This window comes from Camelus ferus, chromosome 8 (genome assembly GCF_009834535.1).
Source record: "Camelus ferus isolate YT-003-E chromosome 8, BCGSAC_Cfer_1.0, whole genome shotgun sequence".
Classification (NCBI taxonomy): domain Eukaryota; kingdom Metazoa; phylum Chordata; class Mammalia; order Artiodactyla; family Camelidae; genus Camelus; species Camelus ferus.
Window position 1 is genome coordinate 22,614,326 of NC_045703.1, and position 13,513 is coordinate 22,627,838.

A 13,513-nucleotide genomic window follows, 5' to 3' on the forward strand; every position below is an offset into this window, starting at 1 on the left:
CACAAGTGTCACTGTTACATTTCTTTAGTATAATTACTTAAAATTAGAAAGTTAATCTTGTTCAACAGCGTTCAAGAAAGCTAATGCTGAAATGTAAAGTTTTATACAAAAAGGACAACATACCATGAAATTCTGTTAGTTTTGATTCAAGTACGTAGAATTCGAGATATCTTCTATAGACAGACCAATGTTCAGGCTCATGCCCAACTGTAAAACGAATGAATGCCCACTGAGAAATAAATAACTTTACAAACTACTACTAAGAGGATGCACTATTTAAAACATTAAGCATACAAAGCTAAAAATTATTCCAGTCTTAATAATTTATTATTCTTTGGCATCACATTATGAACATATTTTATCCAATATTTTAAGTTACTTAGTAGAGACTGATACCTTTCACCTATTTATGAAGTCATCTCAACAATATATACATTTTCCTACAACAGAATCAGAGAGCTTACAGAAGGTTCAAAAAATTATGCAATTATGCTTAAGTTTTAAATGTCACAAAAATGACACATTTCATAAAAATTTGTAATCAATTTTGGAGCTCTCAAATATTTGCCAATTGTCCTGATCTAATATATTGCACAGAAGAGCGCAATCCAAGAGAACTTTCTGCAATTCTGAAAATGTTCTATATTTTAACATAGGTACTATTAGCCATATATTGCTATTGATCACTTGAAATGTGGCTAGTGTAAGTAAGGAACTGAGATTTTAATATTAATTTAATTTTAACTGCCACATATGGCTAGTGACTAGAAAATTGAACAACACAATGTAATTGCATCAGGTCACATTGCCTATTTCAATTCCAGCTCCCCCATTTACTAAGTATGTGAACTTGAACAAAAACTTAACTTCATTGTGCTTTAGTTTGCTTATAATAAAAATAACCATCTTTAATTGTACCTATTACATTAACAATCCACCATAGAACTTTTCTGTACAGTGCACAGCAGAGTAAACACCCCAAAAGTGTTAACAGCTAGCACAGATTTGGAAATGCAATGGATCAAGTTAACTGAACCCACTCAAAAACAACACCTGTATTCAGAAAAACCAACGTGATATAGTTACATCCTATAAAGCAAATACTATTTTTCTAAGATCTATATTAAACTTAGTTTTGGTTTTAAAAATGTTAAAATTGCCATTCTGCTATACATATAAAATCAATGTAGTATTTAAATGATACACTTTTTCCCTTATGGCTTCCTAAAAGCACATTATATTGATGGTAAAAAGTCTGCAGCACTGATGACAAAAATTATCTTAGAATACAAGTTTTAAGATATTTTGGGTTTAATTTTATGTCAAATTAAGCCAAACTTTTATAAATAAAGCAGAAAAATTAAAGACAGTTGTCCAAAAGGCAAAAACAAAAGTATACTCCTAAAACATTGTACAGTATATGACATATAAATCTTTCAAAAGGAGGTAAAAGTTACTACATGTTTTCATAAATTTACTTATATGGGGGGCAGAGTCCAAGATGGAAGTGCAGGAAGATCGTAAACTCAGTACCTCCAACAGACATACCAAATCTATAGCTACATATGAATCATTTTCTTCTGAAAAAGTTCTAAAAACTAGATGAACTGTTCCTCCACAACAAAGGACAAAAGGACCACACCGAGACAGGTAAGAAAGGCAGAGACATGATCTTGGCAAAAACTTTATCCCCAGCACGCAACACAGAACAGAGAGGGATCTCACCAGTCTGGCACTTCTCCCAGAGAAGCAAGGGTTTGGGGCCCACAACAGGCCCCTCAATCCCTGGGATCTACACCTGGGAGATGAGTCTGCAAAATGTCTGGCTTAGAAACCCAATGTGACTGACATTCAAGGGACCCAAAGTGCTATAGGAAACTGAGATTCCCTTTTTAAAAGACTCATGTGGGGTCTCACTCGCTCCAAGCCCCACAGTAAGCCTGAAAAGTGCCTAGACTATGTGTAAGAAGGCTCATTTGCTAATCTGAAAACATCTGCTGGAGGGGCAGGGGAGAGAGGAAACTCTCTCAGAGACGCAGGCACCGGCAGATGCCGGTACCTCACTCCCTATGTGCCCTGCTAGCACAGGCAGATGAGCTCAGAGATGGCAGTGTCCTGCAGGTGGCACCGTCCTGCTGCCTGCCGTGCTGAGACAGGCGGGGTTAAGTGGTCGCAGCACGATGCCATTGCAGTGCTGACAATGGAGAACACCGGTGGCTGCAGCACAAAATAGGGCAACAGGGATAACACAGAATATCCTGAGCTTTCATTCAATTTTCTGTCCTGAACATCTTTCGTATCTGCAGTCATATTCAACAGTTAGAAATTTTCATTTCTGAGAAATACAAACAAATGGGCATCTTTCAAGAAAGTACTCATAAAGCTTCCTACCGGCTCTTCTATCATTTCTTTCAACATCAATACAAAACACGGGTATCCTCTCCTTTTTCTCCTTCCTTTCAGAGGATGTATCTTCAAAAAAGTCTACATATGGAATGCTAATTTTCCATGCAGCAAGGTTCCGAGGAGTATTAGGTGTGTTCACGGCTTCTACTGGAGAATCATCTTCCATTACAACAATACCTTCCTCAATCTGGAAAAAAATCATCAGTAAAAATTTAGTATTTCCAGGACCTTTACACCTATAGCATATGAGATACAAACTATAAAGTTGTATAAATCTATAATTTGTTAATACTTTTGAAATTAGGTGATATCAAATTTTCTATTGAAAATGTAAAGATAAAAAACTAAAACTAACAAGTTACTAGCATCAACTCCAGGTTTCATTACATCATCCACATATGAAAATTCAACAGAAAATAGAAACTTCAGCAATTACTGGAAAAGCTAATAAATATACATAAATATAGAAAAATATTTAACTTTGGTAATAACAAGTAAAATTACTGTACTGATATCTTTCATTTAGGAATGTAAGGTTTTATGATAACAGCCACTGATGGAAATTGCACAGATAAACTGAATGTGTAATATATTGGGGATTTTTGTTTGTTTGTTTGTTTGTTTGGTGAGGGAGGTAAGTAGGTTTATTTATTTTTTGTTTTATTGGAAGTGCTGGGGATTGAATCCAGGACCTTGTGCATGCTAGGCATGCACTCTACCACTGAGCTATACCCCATCCCCCTGTAATATATTGTTAGTTACAAGATCTAAGTAAAACCCTTCTGGAAAGTGTTTGGCAATATGCATTTACAAAAAGCCATAAAACAGTTTCAACTAAGCAATTCCACTTGGTAACTTACCCTAATGAAAGTATTTATTCTAAATAAATATTTTTTAATCTGTGAAAAAGGTACAAGTATAAATATACTCACCACTGCATTAAATAATATTAAATTAGAAAAAAGGTCTGAAAAGGACCCACCTGTATAGTTAAGATTGTTTATTCATCTCCTGGCTTCTAAAATTTTAATAATGTTAACTGTTTAAAATAAATATTTTAAAAAAATTACCAGAAGAGCAATTATGTTTAAAAAGCAATTTTAAACATGTTCTAGAAAAATACATGCAGAAAGAAGGGGGGAAAAAATGTCTACTTCATTAAATCAGAAGAGAACCTCTGAATTGGCACATTGTAACACCTGGTCACCAAGACACCTCTGATTCATACTAAAGGGGCAAAATTTTACAGATAAAACACAACCATCTTGAACACACTTTTTTAAGAAAACGAGTCAAAGTTTGTAGCACTCAAGAGAATTCAGAATTCAGTCTAGTCAGAGCAAAACAGTAGCAGAGAGGTACTTCTCTCCAGAATTCTAGCACTCCTTCGCTCTCTATTCTACTCTCCTCTCACACTTGGGAGTCACCTTTCTTTTAAGTGAATTTTTTTCCTCTTCCACAAAGTCCCTGGCAATGATCCTTTTTTCTGTTTCTGTCTGAAAATGGCTTTCAGTAATCCCTAATAAGACCGTTAATAATCTTAGGAGGACTTCTTAATGCTCTGTTGAAAACAATAAAGTCTTGTAGGCCTAAAAAAAAATAAATAAAACTATAAAAACAGATGATAGATCTTGGTTTTTTGACTCTTTGGAGACAAGGCTATCTCCTTATAAACGTGGAAGAAAAACAGAGAAGCATGTATGAGGGAAACGCACACTCCATTGCCTGGAATCTGAGGTACAGGGCAGCATTTTCTGTGGTTAACACAAGTGTATTTTTTTAACGGATTTGGCTTTGTAGAAGAGACAATAAAATGAATCATAAAATGATAGAGAATTTGTTTAACATGCTGACTAAAAGTCAAAAATGGAACATTCTTAAATAAAAAGAAATTCCACAAAATCAATCCAAGAAACAAAATGGGAGAACAAAATTCTTAGCAACATAAAAATATCAAAGACAAAGGACAAAGTTTTATGTTTTAGTACTCTTACCATTTAAATGGTGTTTATATAAAAAAAAAAACCAAAGGAAAAACTTCTAGGGAAATATTTCTTGAAGAATTTTCAGGGATTCCTTTAATATTATTTAAAAGTACATAACCAAAATTTTTAAAAAAGGAAAACCAAGTACTTTTTCATTTTCAAATAGATGTTCCCTCTACAAAGAGTTTATCTTCCTGCATAAGAATAAAGGAGGCCGAAGATAAAAGGCAAAGAGATGTCCTCCTATTTCCTTGAGAAATACTAATTTAACTCATTATTATCTTTTCCCTGTGTGGAGATAACTGTCAATATACCAATGGGCATATTATGTTCCAGAAGTTTACTTGTAAATCAGTTCTGAACTTGGAAAGAAATTTTCAGAGAGATCTAATCTTACATAGCAGACTCTGTTCCCAGGCCAGCAGACATATGCCAGTTTAATCAATAATTTATATAATGGTATTATAACACTGTGTAGTACTCATTGTGCTTACTATGTGCTAGGTACTTCTAAGTGCTTCATATATATTACTTGCTTAATCCTCACAACACCCGTATATAAGCTAGATACTCTTATATACGTGAGGAAATTAAATCAAAATAAAATTAAGCAATTTACCCAAGTTCACATAGCAAGGAGGCACTGACATCACATGATCACATCAAGGTGATCATTTTTCTAAAAAGAAAAAAAAAGAGGAAAAAATGTCTTTCAGGTCCCAATTTTGGATCACATACCACTTTAGCCCTGGCAGTGAGACTGGCAATTTCCCTTTCCCCTACTTCCCTTCCCTCTAAACTTCCTAAACAAGGCAAAGATTTCCCAAGGTCCCACAGCTTAGAACTAGCACAGAGCCCCCTACATCCTTAGTGGGCACCATCTTGGTCTGGTTTAACACTGTATCCACCCCTGCCTCTTCTGTTCAGAGTACTAGAGATTAGTTTTCCCTCTTCTTCTACTTTCCATTATTATTATCTTTGCTTCAAATCAAGAATTTTCTTCTTCCTTTGGCCACTACAAAACAGAACAAACTTTCTTAGCTTTTTAAAGATAGCTTCCTATTCCTGAAGCAAAAATATAGCTTGTATTACAAGTAAATGGAAAGAACAACAAAAAAAGTACATCTCCTCCCATAAAAATTATGTTTCAAAAAGTTCACAAAACATGGGTAAATGCTTTTGCTATAATATTAAGTGGAGAGAGAGCAGGATAACAAACTATATATGCATATATATGTATAGACATGTGTGTGTGTGTGTGTGTGTGTGTGTGTGTGTGTGTGTGTGTGTGTGTAGCCTAAATTTATGGGGGTGAGAAGGGAAAGGTATTTTAAAAAAACAGACTCACCAAAATGTTAACAGAAGGGGTTATTGAGTGATAGAATTATAGGTGGTATTTTAAATTTTTTCCACTTTTCTATATTATTAAAAAATTGAGACTTTAAAAACATGCTTAAAATTTAAAAACCTAAATAAACATTATTTTTTTAAAAGACTCCCTCTTTTGGTCTACTGTCTTTCTTCTACCCATACTCTTAAGGAAAAACAAGGGCATAAAGAGAAAAAAAAATGCTGTATTTAGATTATCTAAAAAGCAAAAAAGGATTAAATAAGATACCCTTCCATTTAAATTATTGTGAAGAAGCAGTGAACCTTTTTAACAAATGTTAAAAACGTTGAAAGGAAGGGGTAAAGAGGGAAAATGTTTTTTTTTTTCACTCTTCTCTCCCCAGTTCCTTCTTGGTCATTACCAATCCAGTCACTAATATTCATTCCTTTTACACCCAGGTTAGTGAGTTTCTTGTAAGCAAAGTCTAGGTCCTAATCACCTTTTTTTCTCTAGCGCTCACAGATATTAGAAGGCAAAATGAAGATCCAGGATCTCTGCTCAATAAAGATTTGTTAACGCAAAGGACAAATGAGACAATTTCTGCCTTTATGGAAGTCACTAATTGAGAGGGAAGATATTCATAAACATACTTTCAAACACATAAATTAAATCATAATTTCAAACACAATATGGTACATGTTTTAACATATGATCTAATAGGGGCAACAAAGGGGGGAATGTTCAGTTCTATTTGGGGGGCTCAGGTAAAGGCTTCTGGGAAGCAGCTGGACTTTGAAAGATAAGTATGTATTTTCTAAATAAATAAAGGAAAAAAGGCATTTCAAGCAAAACTTCATGTCAAAAGATACCAAAGAAACAAAACAGCATGGAGAGTGTAATGTGCATATAAATCAACTGGGGATCTTGTTAAAACGTAAATTATGATTCAGCAGGTCTAGGATGCAGCTTGAGATTCTGTATTTATAACAAGCTCCTAGCTAATGCTGATGCTGTTGATACACAGATCACAATTTGAGTATCAAGGGGTTAGGCAGGACATCTATTAATCAGCACCATGAAACTATAATAACTAATGGAAGAATGGGAAATATAAAGGAAGTTTGAAGTAAGAAGCAAGATAAAAAAGAGGCAAAATAACAAGTGAGCATATCCAATTTGTTATGTCAACTTTAAGTCTGAAGTTATACAGACATCAAACTGAAGAATTTTTACTTACAAAGTCATCTTCACCTTCAGCTAAACCATAACTAGGCAACATAGCTCCTTCCATTGTGGTGCTCTTGAATACTCCTTTAATTTTGCTACCTATTCTGCTGATTCCAAATGATTCTCCTCTTTTCTGTGTGCTCCTAATATTAAACAAAAATGCGTCAAGAAATAGCAAATTACTGTAAACCGTAATGAAAAGAGTTGTGAAAGGTAAACTGAAGGTATAGCTCAACGTAACTTTTTGGAGTCCTCAGTCCTACATTAACTCTCAGTATCTCAAAAGCCAAAAGGGACAGAATATTTAAAGTTTAAATGTGGGGTTGGGGGGGATGAATCAATGGGACAATATTTATTAACCAACATTTGAAATTTACCTACTATTTAACTTTAAAACATTAACTGAACTAAGAAGTATAAAAGATGAGAGCCCCCTAGTGGTACTTATTTCTTACTGCCATACACGTTTTGAAATAACATTAAAAATGTGGTTAAGACTAATGTCCAAAACAGACTATCCTTTAGAACTGCACTGTAATACTGAAGTAACATAGTGTAACAGAAAAAAATATAACACTACAGCCTTCTCAGTACCTCATTTTCAGATGAAACTGAACAAAAAAATTCTAAGAATGACTAAAAATGTTTAAGCAAACTTCAACTTAATAATCATACATATATTTAAAAGAAAAATGAAGTATATTATGTAACTTCAAAGTAATAAAAACAATTGATTAAATGCCAAAGGGAAGGGTTAGCAATGAGCATAAAGATAAAAGCAAATGTAGCCTAAGGAAGAAGCCCACTCTGTCATATATATTAAATACCGGTTTTATCATTTTTTTCCAAAAGCGAATTTCTAAAGCAAAAATAGCTAGAAAGTAACAACAAAAACATGCCAAAAAGCAGCAAAAATTTCCTCCATTACAGCCTACTGACGCATGTTTCAACAAATAAAAACATAACTTTTATCCAATTTAAAATTCATGCTCACTATAATACTACCCTTACAAAAGATGCCCAAATAAAAACGACTATTTTAAATCCAAGAAAGTTTGTTTTGAATGCTTAACTTAATGAATAGCTATTATTCCTAAAGGAAAATGTATTTATAAAAATAATGCAACAATTACAGAAATAAAAGTAAACTGATCAAATTTTAAATACACCAGGTATATATATTAGTGACATGCATTTTATGCATGTCCAAGGAGCAAATCAAACTTATTTTAAAACTGGAAAAACTCTAATAATAAGTAGCAAGTAGTAAAAAAGGTACTTAAACTAGAAGATTATTTATTAAACAAACATGCAATTAGTATTTTTAAAAAATTCAGGATTGTAAACATAACTCTCTCTGATAGAAGAAATGTTTCCAAAAACAAATATGATAATGTTGATGAAATATTATTAAAATCTCTAAAATCTAGATAGATTATTCTAATCTCTAGGACCCAGATAAATTATAAAATGATTGGGCTTTTTGAAATATGACATATTTTTAAAATATATCACTTGTAATTATGCCCCAAAATACTATTGTACTTTTTGCTTTTGAAAAAGTTCTTTAAACACAAATAATTCCGAAAGTAATTTAGTAAAATTAATAACAAAAAAATGAGTCAATAGCCTTTAAAAGCTAAATACTAGCTTTTTCATTTTATTTTTATACTGATGTTTTTATTTTATGATGACATATATCATGCTATTTCAAAAAGGAGACATCTAGAATCAAAGTAGAGTTAATTTTAAAAGAATATCCCAAATAGCTTACATAAAGGAATTAATAAAAGTGTTTCATCTTTTTTTTCTTTTTAGTTATATACTTAGGTTGTTTTGGGTGTACTTTTTGGAGTTAAACAGGTAATTTATACAGAGAAGAATCACATGCTGTCTCAAGACTTACCGAAAATCATCCAAACTTAGGCTACCTCTGCAGTAACAGATATGTGAGATTATATAAGGAAAAGAGAAAGAGAAAGCCCAGACATTAAATAAGTTTCACCTCAGAACACAAAACAAAATTAAAAAGCTTTAAAAGTTATACAGAGGGATAGCATTCATCTTCACAAAGGAAAGGAATTCTTATGAATAACATGATAAAGGAAAGAGAAACAAACACAATGACTAACTGTTGGGGGGGAGAAGTCTGAATTCTAGATCATTAAAAGAAGTTCTTAAAAACTCAATATGTCAGGAAATAATTCTGTATTTTTTTGTCCTCATTTAGGCATACCATTTGTTTGATACAGTGGAAGTATTCAGAGACTAAGCCATCAAAAACCTGGCACAGAAAACAAACTCGTATTTTCTAGCACGGAATTCATGTCTGGATTAGATAGAACTGTGCATGCTACAAACGTTTTTTGTTTGGGTATTTTAAAAAGTTATGTTTTAAGCTAAGAAGCAAAGTTAACAGAAGACCCCTAAGTATTTTTTTAAGTTATGCTTAAGTACAGAATGAAAGAGAATAGTAGATTAATATTAACACACATTAAAGCTTTACTTTTAAAATACAATTAAAAAGAATGTAGATATGAAATATATGAATAAATCCTTTACATATTTTAAGTCATCTAACAGCAAATTAGCAATGTTACTCTAAATTTTCAATGAAAGAACGTTAAAAATCTTTAGCTTATTCTACATAGGTAAATAAATCATTAAGTATCACAGAAGCAGAGTCCTGACAAGACTGATAGTTAATGTTAGAGTCAGGTCAATATAAAGAAAAACATACTTTAAAAGACCATAATCAGTACCTAGAATGAAAACAACTCATATTTTCTTCCTATTAATTTTATGCTTTAAAGCTAGCAAAATTAGTGTCTTAATATGTTGAAGACAACTAGGTTTTCTCAAAGCGACAAAGAAAGTTTTCCATCTCTAACGTTATGACCCTGACTTACATTTCGCTACTCCACAGGCTTATGAGATCAAAGAACCATTTCCTCTTAAATAGTCTTATACAGGTGTTTCATTAAGATCAATGTCAGTATGAGACTCTAAACGTCCTAAATACATAAACAGGGATAAATTCCACCTGCTTCTCAAGGGATGCTGGGAAATCTGACAAAAGTTTTGAAAAAGTATTCACATGAAAGAAGGTGCGTGAATTGGGTAAAGAATACTATTTGAAATAGCATGAATAGGATTTTTGTTAAATAAATTAACTGTTGTTTCATGACTGCAACACATAAATTCTAACAAAAAAGTAAACGAGTGACAGTTTAACAAAGAATCATAAAGATATTTCCCACCTTTCAGAAAAATTATAACATGTATACTACTTATATTGAGGCATTATGTAAAAATTAATAGTCAACATTAGAAAAACTTTAAATCTATTTCTACAACCCTTGGTAATGCCAAAAAATGAAATACATTCTCCCCATGGCTAAGGTTTTCACATTGTTCCTTGTACTATCTCTATATAAAACTACTCCATTTTCTGACCTATCTACTTCTCTCTTTGTACCACATTTCCAATTTATATATATGTATATTATCAGATCCTTGCTTAAACTGGACGGTGTTAAAAGCAATGTGAATATTAATTCTACAGATCATAGATTTGATATCTCTGTCAATTTTGTACATATAACAACGTAAGGGACAAATCATGACATTAATTATCCAGTTTATAAATGGATAAAGCGTCTCTCTTCTTTCTTGAAGAGAAAGATGCCTTTCTTGAGGTCATCTGACTACACACTTTTGTTTCCAGAAAGTCAAGAAGGAAAAGGGAGAAAAAACCCTCCCCGTTTATAACCAGTGGGTACTTTACTAAAAAGCACTCTCTGGGAAAAAAACAAACTATCCTCTAAAATTGAGTTAACTGTGGATTTCAATTACGCATGCAGTACATAGTGTCCAGTAAAGCAGGTGATTAAGCACTAATAAATCTTAATTATTAGATTAACAAGGTAATGGTATGTTTCTTAAATTTTTCTAAAAGAATTTCAGGCATTTTCAACTTACTATACGTAATTTAGCTCTACAATTCCTTAGTAAAATGTCTTGCCTACTTACGTAGCAATGAAACCACATATTCAAAGAAAAATAGCTAGTAAAAATAATGATGCTATCACAGAATGATTAGCATCAAGTACCAAAAAAAACCATACATGATTGAATAACCATACCTGTTGAATTTTGAATTGCGTGTTGGTGATTCTGCACCTCTTAAAAGTTGTCTGAAATACTTCAAAAATAGTTATGACTTATTAAACTAATATTTGATATTGAAACATGCTATTTTACGTTACTACTTTCCAGTTTAAAAAAAATATTACTTAAATCAAGTGAATATAACCACAGTCAAATAGAGTAAGGACAGATACTGCACATGGAGGTATTCAGGCCATTTCATTTCCACAAGCCTGTAAATAACACATACACAAGAAGAATGGGGTTTCTGCATCACCACTACAAAGTCACTCAGGCATATGGCAAATGAGATAGACCAATTTAGTCACAATCTACTAGTCACATACATACACACATGGTTTTGTTATTGAGAATTATTTTTATAATCAACTTCTAATCTCCTTTAAGTTATGAAGTGGAAAACAGTATTCATTTTCTTAATTAATCATGTTTTATTTTTCTGTTTATTTTGTTACTTGAATTACTCATCTAACATATTAAAGCCACTAATAAATTCTGAAGAAGAATCCTCAAACAAGATTAATATTTTGACTTACCTCATCACTGTGACAGAACATAGGAGTAAACACATTTTCCAAGAGAGAAAGTACATGTTCATATGCTTCAAAAAGACATCTCATAGTTTGAAGTTTCACAACATCTATATATGGGCCTTCAGCAACTATTAAAAAAATTACAACATAGAAATTGTTTATGAAAGGCATAAATACATTATATATTAGTTTAAAATTTATGACAGTGAAAGAGAATACAAACAATACTAAAACTGTTTTACAGAATATCCACTGTCAGGCATATAAATCACACTGGAATGAGGAATCAGAACAACCAAGCTCCAGTTCGGGCAAGTATTAGTTACGTGAATGGTGAATAAGTTTCTTCATCAAAGCTTTCATCTTGTTAGGAAAACAGGATAATGGCTGCCTGTGTATCTCACACAGCTGTTGCAATAAAAAGCAGGGAATACATGAAAAAAACTCTGAAAAGAGTAAAAGAGCTACAAAATTCATTCTGATCATCATCTTTTACTTACTTTTTTGTATCTCTTCTACAATGAAGGGATCAAATCGAATTTTGTCAATACTCTCATCCAAACAGTATGTTTTATAAATCTTCTGTAACTCCTCATGAAGAGACAGCATTTCATCATTTGATAACTCTGGTCGCAAAATTCTGTCATTGAATTCCTCTAGCAAATTCAGAAAGAGTTTTTTTTAAAAGCGAATTATTTTCATTGAATAAAACTATTCAATGAAAACCTCATGTCCCTAATCTAACTGTAATCAATATTTAAAGCAGCAATTATAAGCAATCTACTCATCATTTTAAGCTTTTTCAAAAGATTTAATTGGGAGTAAAACAACTACTCAGATGAAAGAAAAGCTCAGTCAATCAAATATTTTATATACTAATATGAAATATGTAAACACTTGCATAGCAATACAAATGTTCTAAAATTTAGAATAGTAAACACATTTGTAAAATTCTCTTTAAAGAACATATTGGATTAATTTCTTATATCAAGGGTTTTTAATATTTTGAAATGATTCACTAAATAACAGTGAAAACTAAGGCTTTTTTAGCCCAATGCTTTTAAACAATGTATCTTTCTATCATGGAGGCTACAGACTAGTGATGGAGCAGAGAGTCTGAACAAATCAATCTTTTTCTTCTAAAATGATAGATGATACCATTAGGAAAGCCAAAATACTGACTGCCTTTTTTTTTTAATTACAAGAGGTAATATGGAGTTTGCCTCTTAATTCTTTATTATCCAAACTGAAACACAGAGAGAAAGGAAGGAGTTTTTTGTTTTAAAAAAGAAGAAACTGGAATAGAACATAAAAGATCTTTGGGAATGATAGCAAATTCATATAACTGGAGTCTCAAAAAGAAAGGAGAGAGAAAACAAGGCAGAATATTTGAAGAGATAATAGCCAAGAATTTTCAAAAATGATTAAAGATTCCAACCCACACATCCAAGACTCTTAGTAAAATCCAAGAAGGATAAATAAAAAAAAACATTACAGTCAAATTGCTAAAACCCCCCCCAAAATAAAGAGAAAATTACAAAACCAATCAGGGAGAAAGGGACATATATATATGGGAACAAACATAAGAATGAAAGATAATTTCTCATTAGAAACAATGGTTCTGTCTATAAGGCAATGGAAGAATGATTTAAAATGCTGAAAGAAAAAAAAAACCATCAACTTTAAATTCTCTATCTGGTGAAAATAATCCTTTTTAAAATGAATACAAAATAAACATGTTTTCAGACAGACAAAAGCTAATAAGGGAATTTACCTCCAGCAGATTGGTACTATAAGAAATGCAAAAAAGATGTTATTTCAGCAGAAGGAAAATGATAACAAAATCCAGTTCTGCAGAAAAA

The 13,513-nt window shown here is 32.1% G+C and overlaps 1 protein-coding gene across 7 annotated transcripts in view; it reads right to left on the bottom strand.

Annotated features, from left to right (window-relative positions):
* The window catches only part of SNX14 (sorting nexin 14), an 87,320-nt gene that overhangs the window by 41,518 nt on the left and 32,289 nt on the right, over positions 1 to 13,513 (bottom strand). For 4 of the 7 annotated variants that reach the window (XM_032484547.1, XM_032484546.1, XM_032484550.1 and 1 more), the window contains exons 13-19: positions 12,152 to 12,307; positions 11,655 to 11,779; positions 11,094 to 11,152; positions 8,855 to 8,881; positions 6,959 to 7,091; positions 2,392 to 2,593; positions 124 to 207 (exon numbers count right to left, since the gene is read on the bottom strand). In XM_032484547.1, the coding sequence (XP_032340438.1) occupies positions 124 to 207; positions 2,392 to 2,593; positions 6,959 to 7,091; positions 8,855 to 8,881; positions 11,094 to 11,152; positions 11,655 to 11,779; positions 12,152 to 12,307 (786 nt within the window). The remainder of the gene's footprint in view (positions 1 to 123; positions 208 to 2,391; positions 2,594 to 6,958; positions 7,092 to 8,854; positions 8,882 to 11,093; positions 11,153 to 11,654; positions 11,780 to 12,151; positions 12,308 to 13,513) is intronic. The other 3 variants (XM_032484548.1, XM_032484552.1, XM_032484551.1) reach the window with 1 other exon arrangement.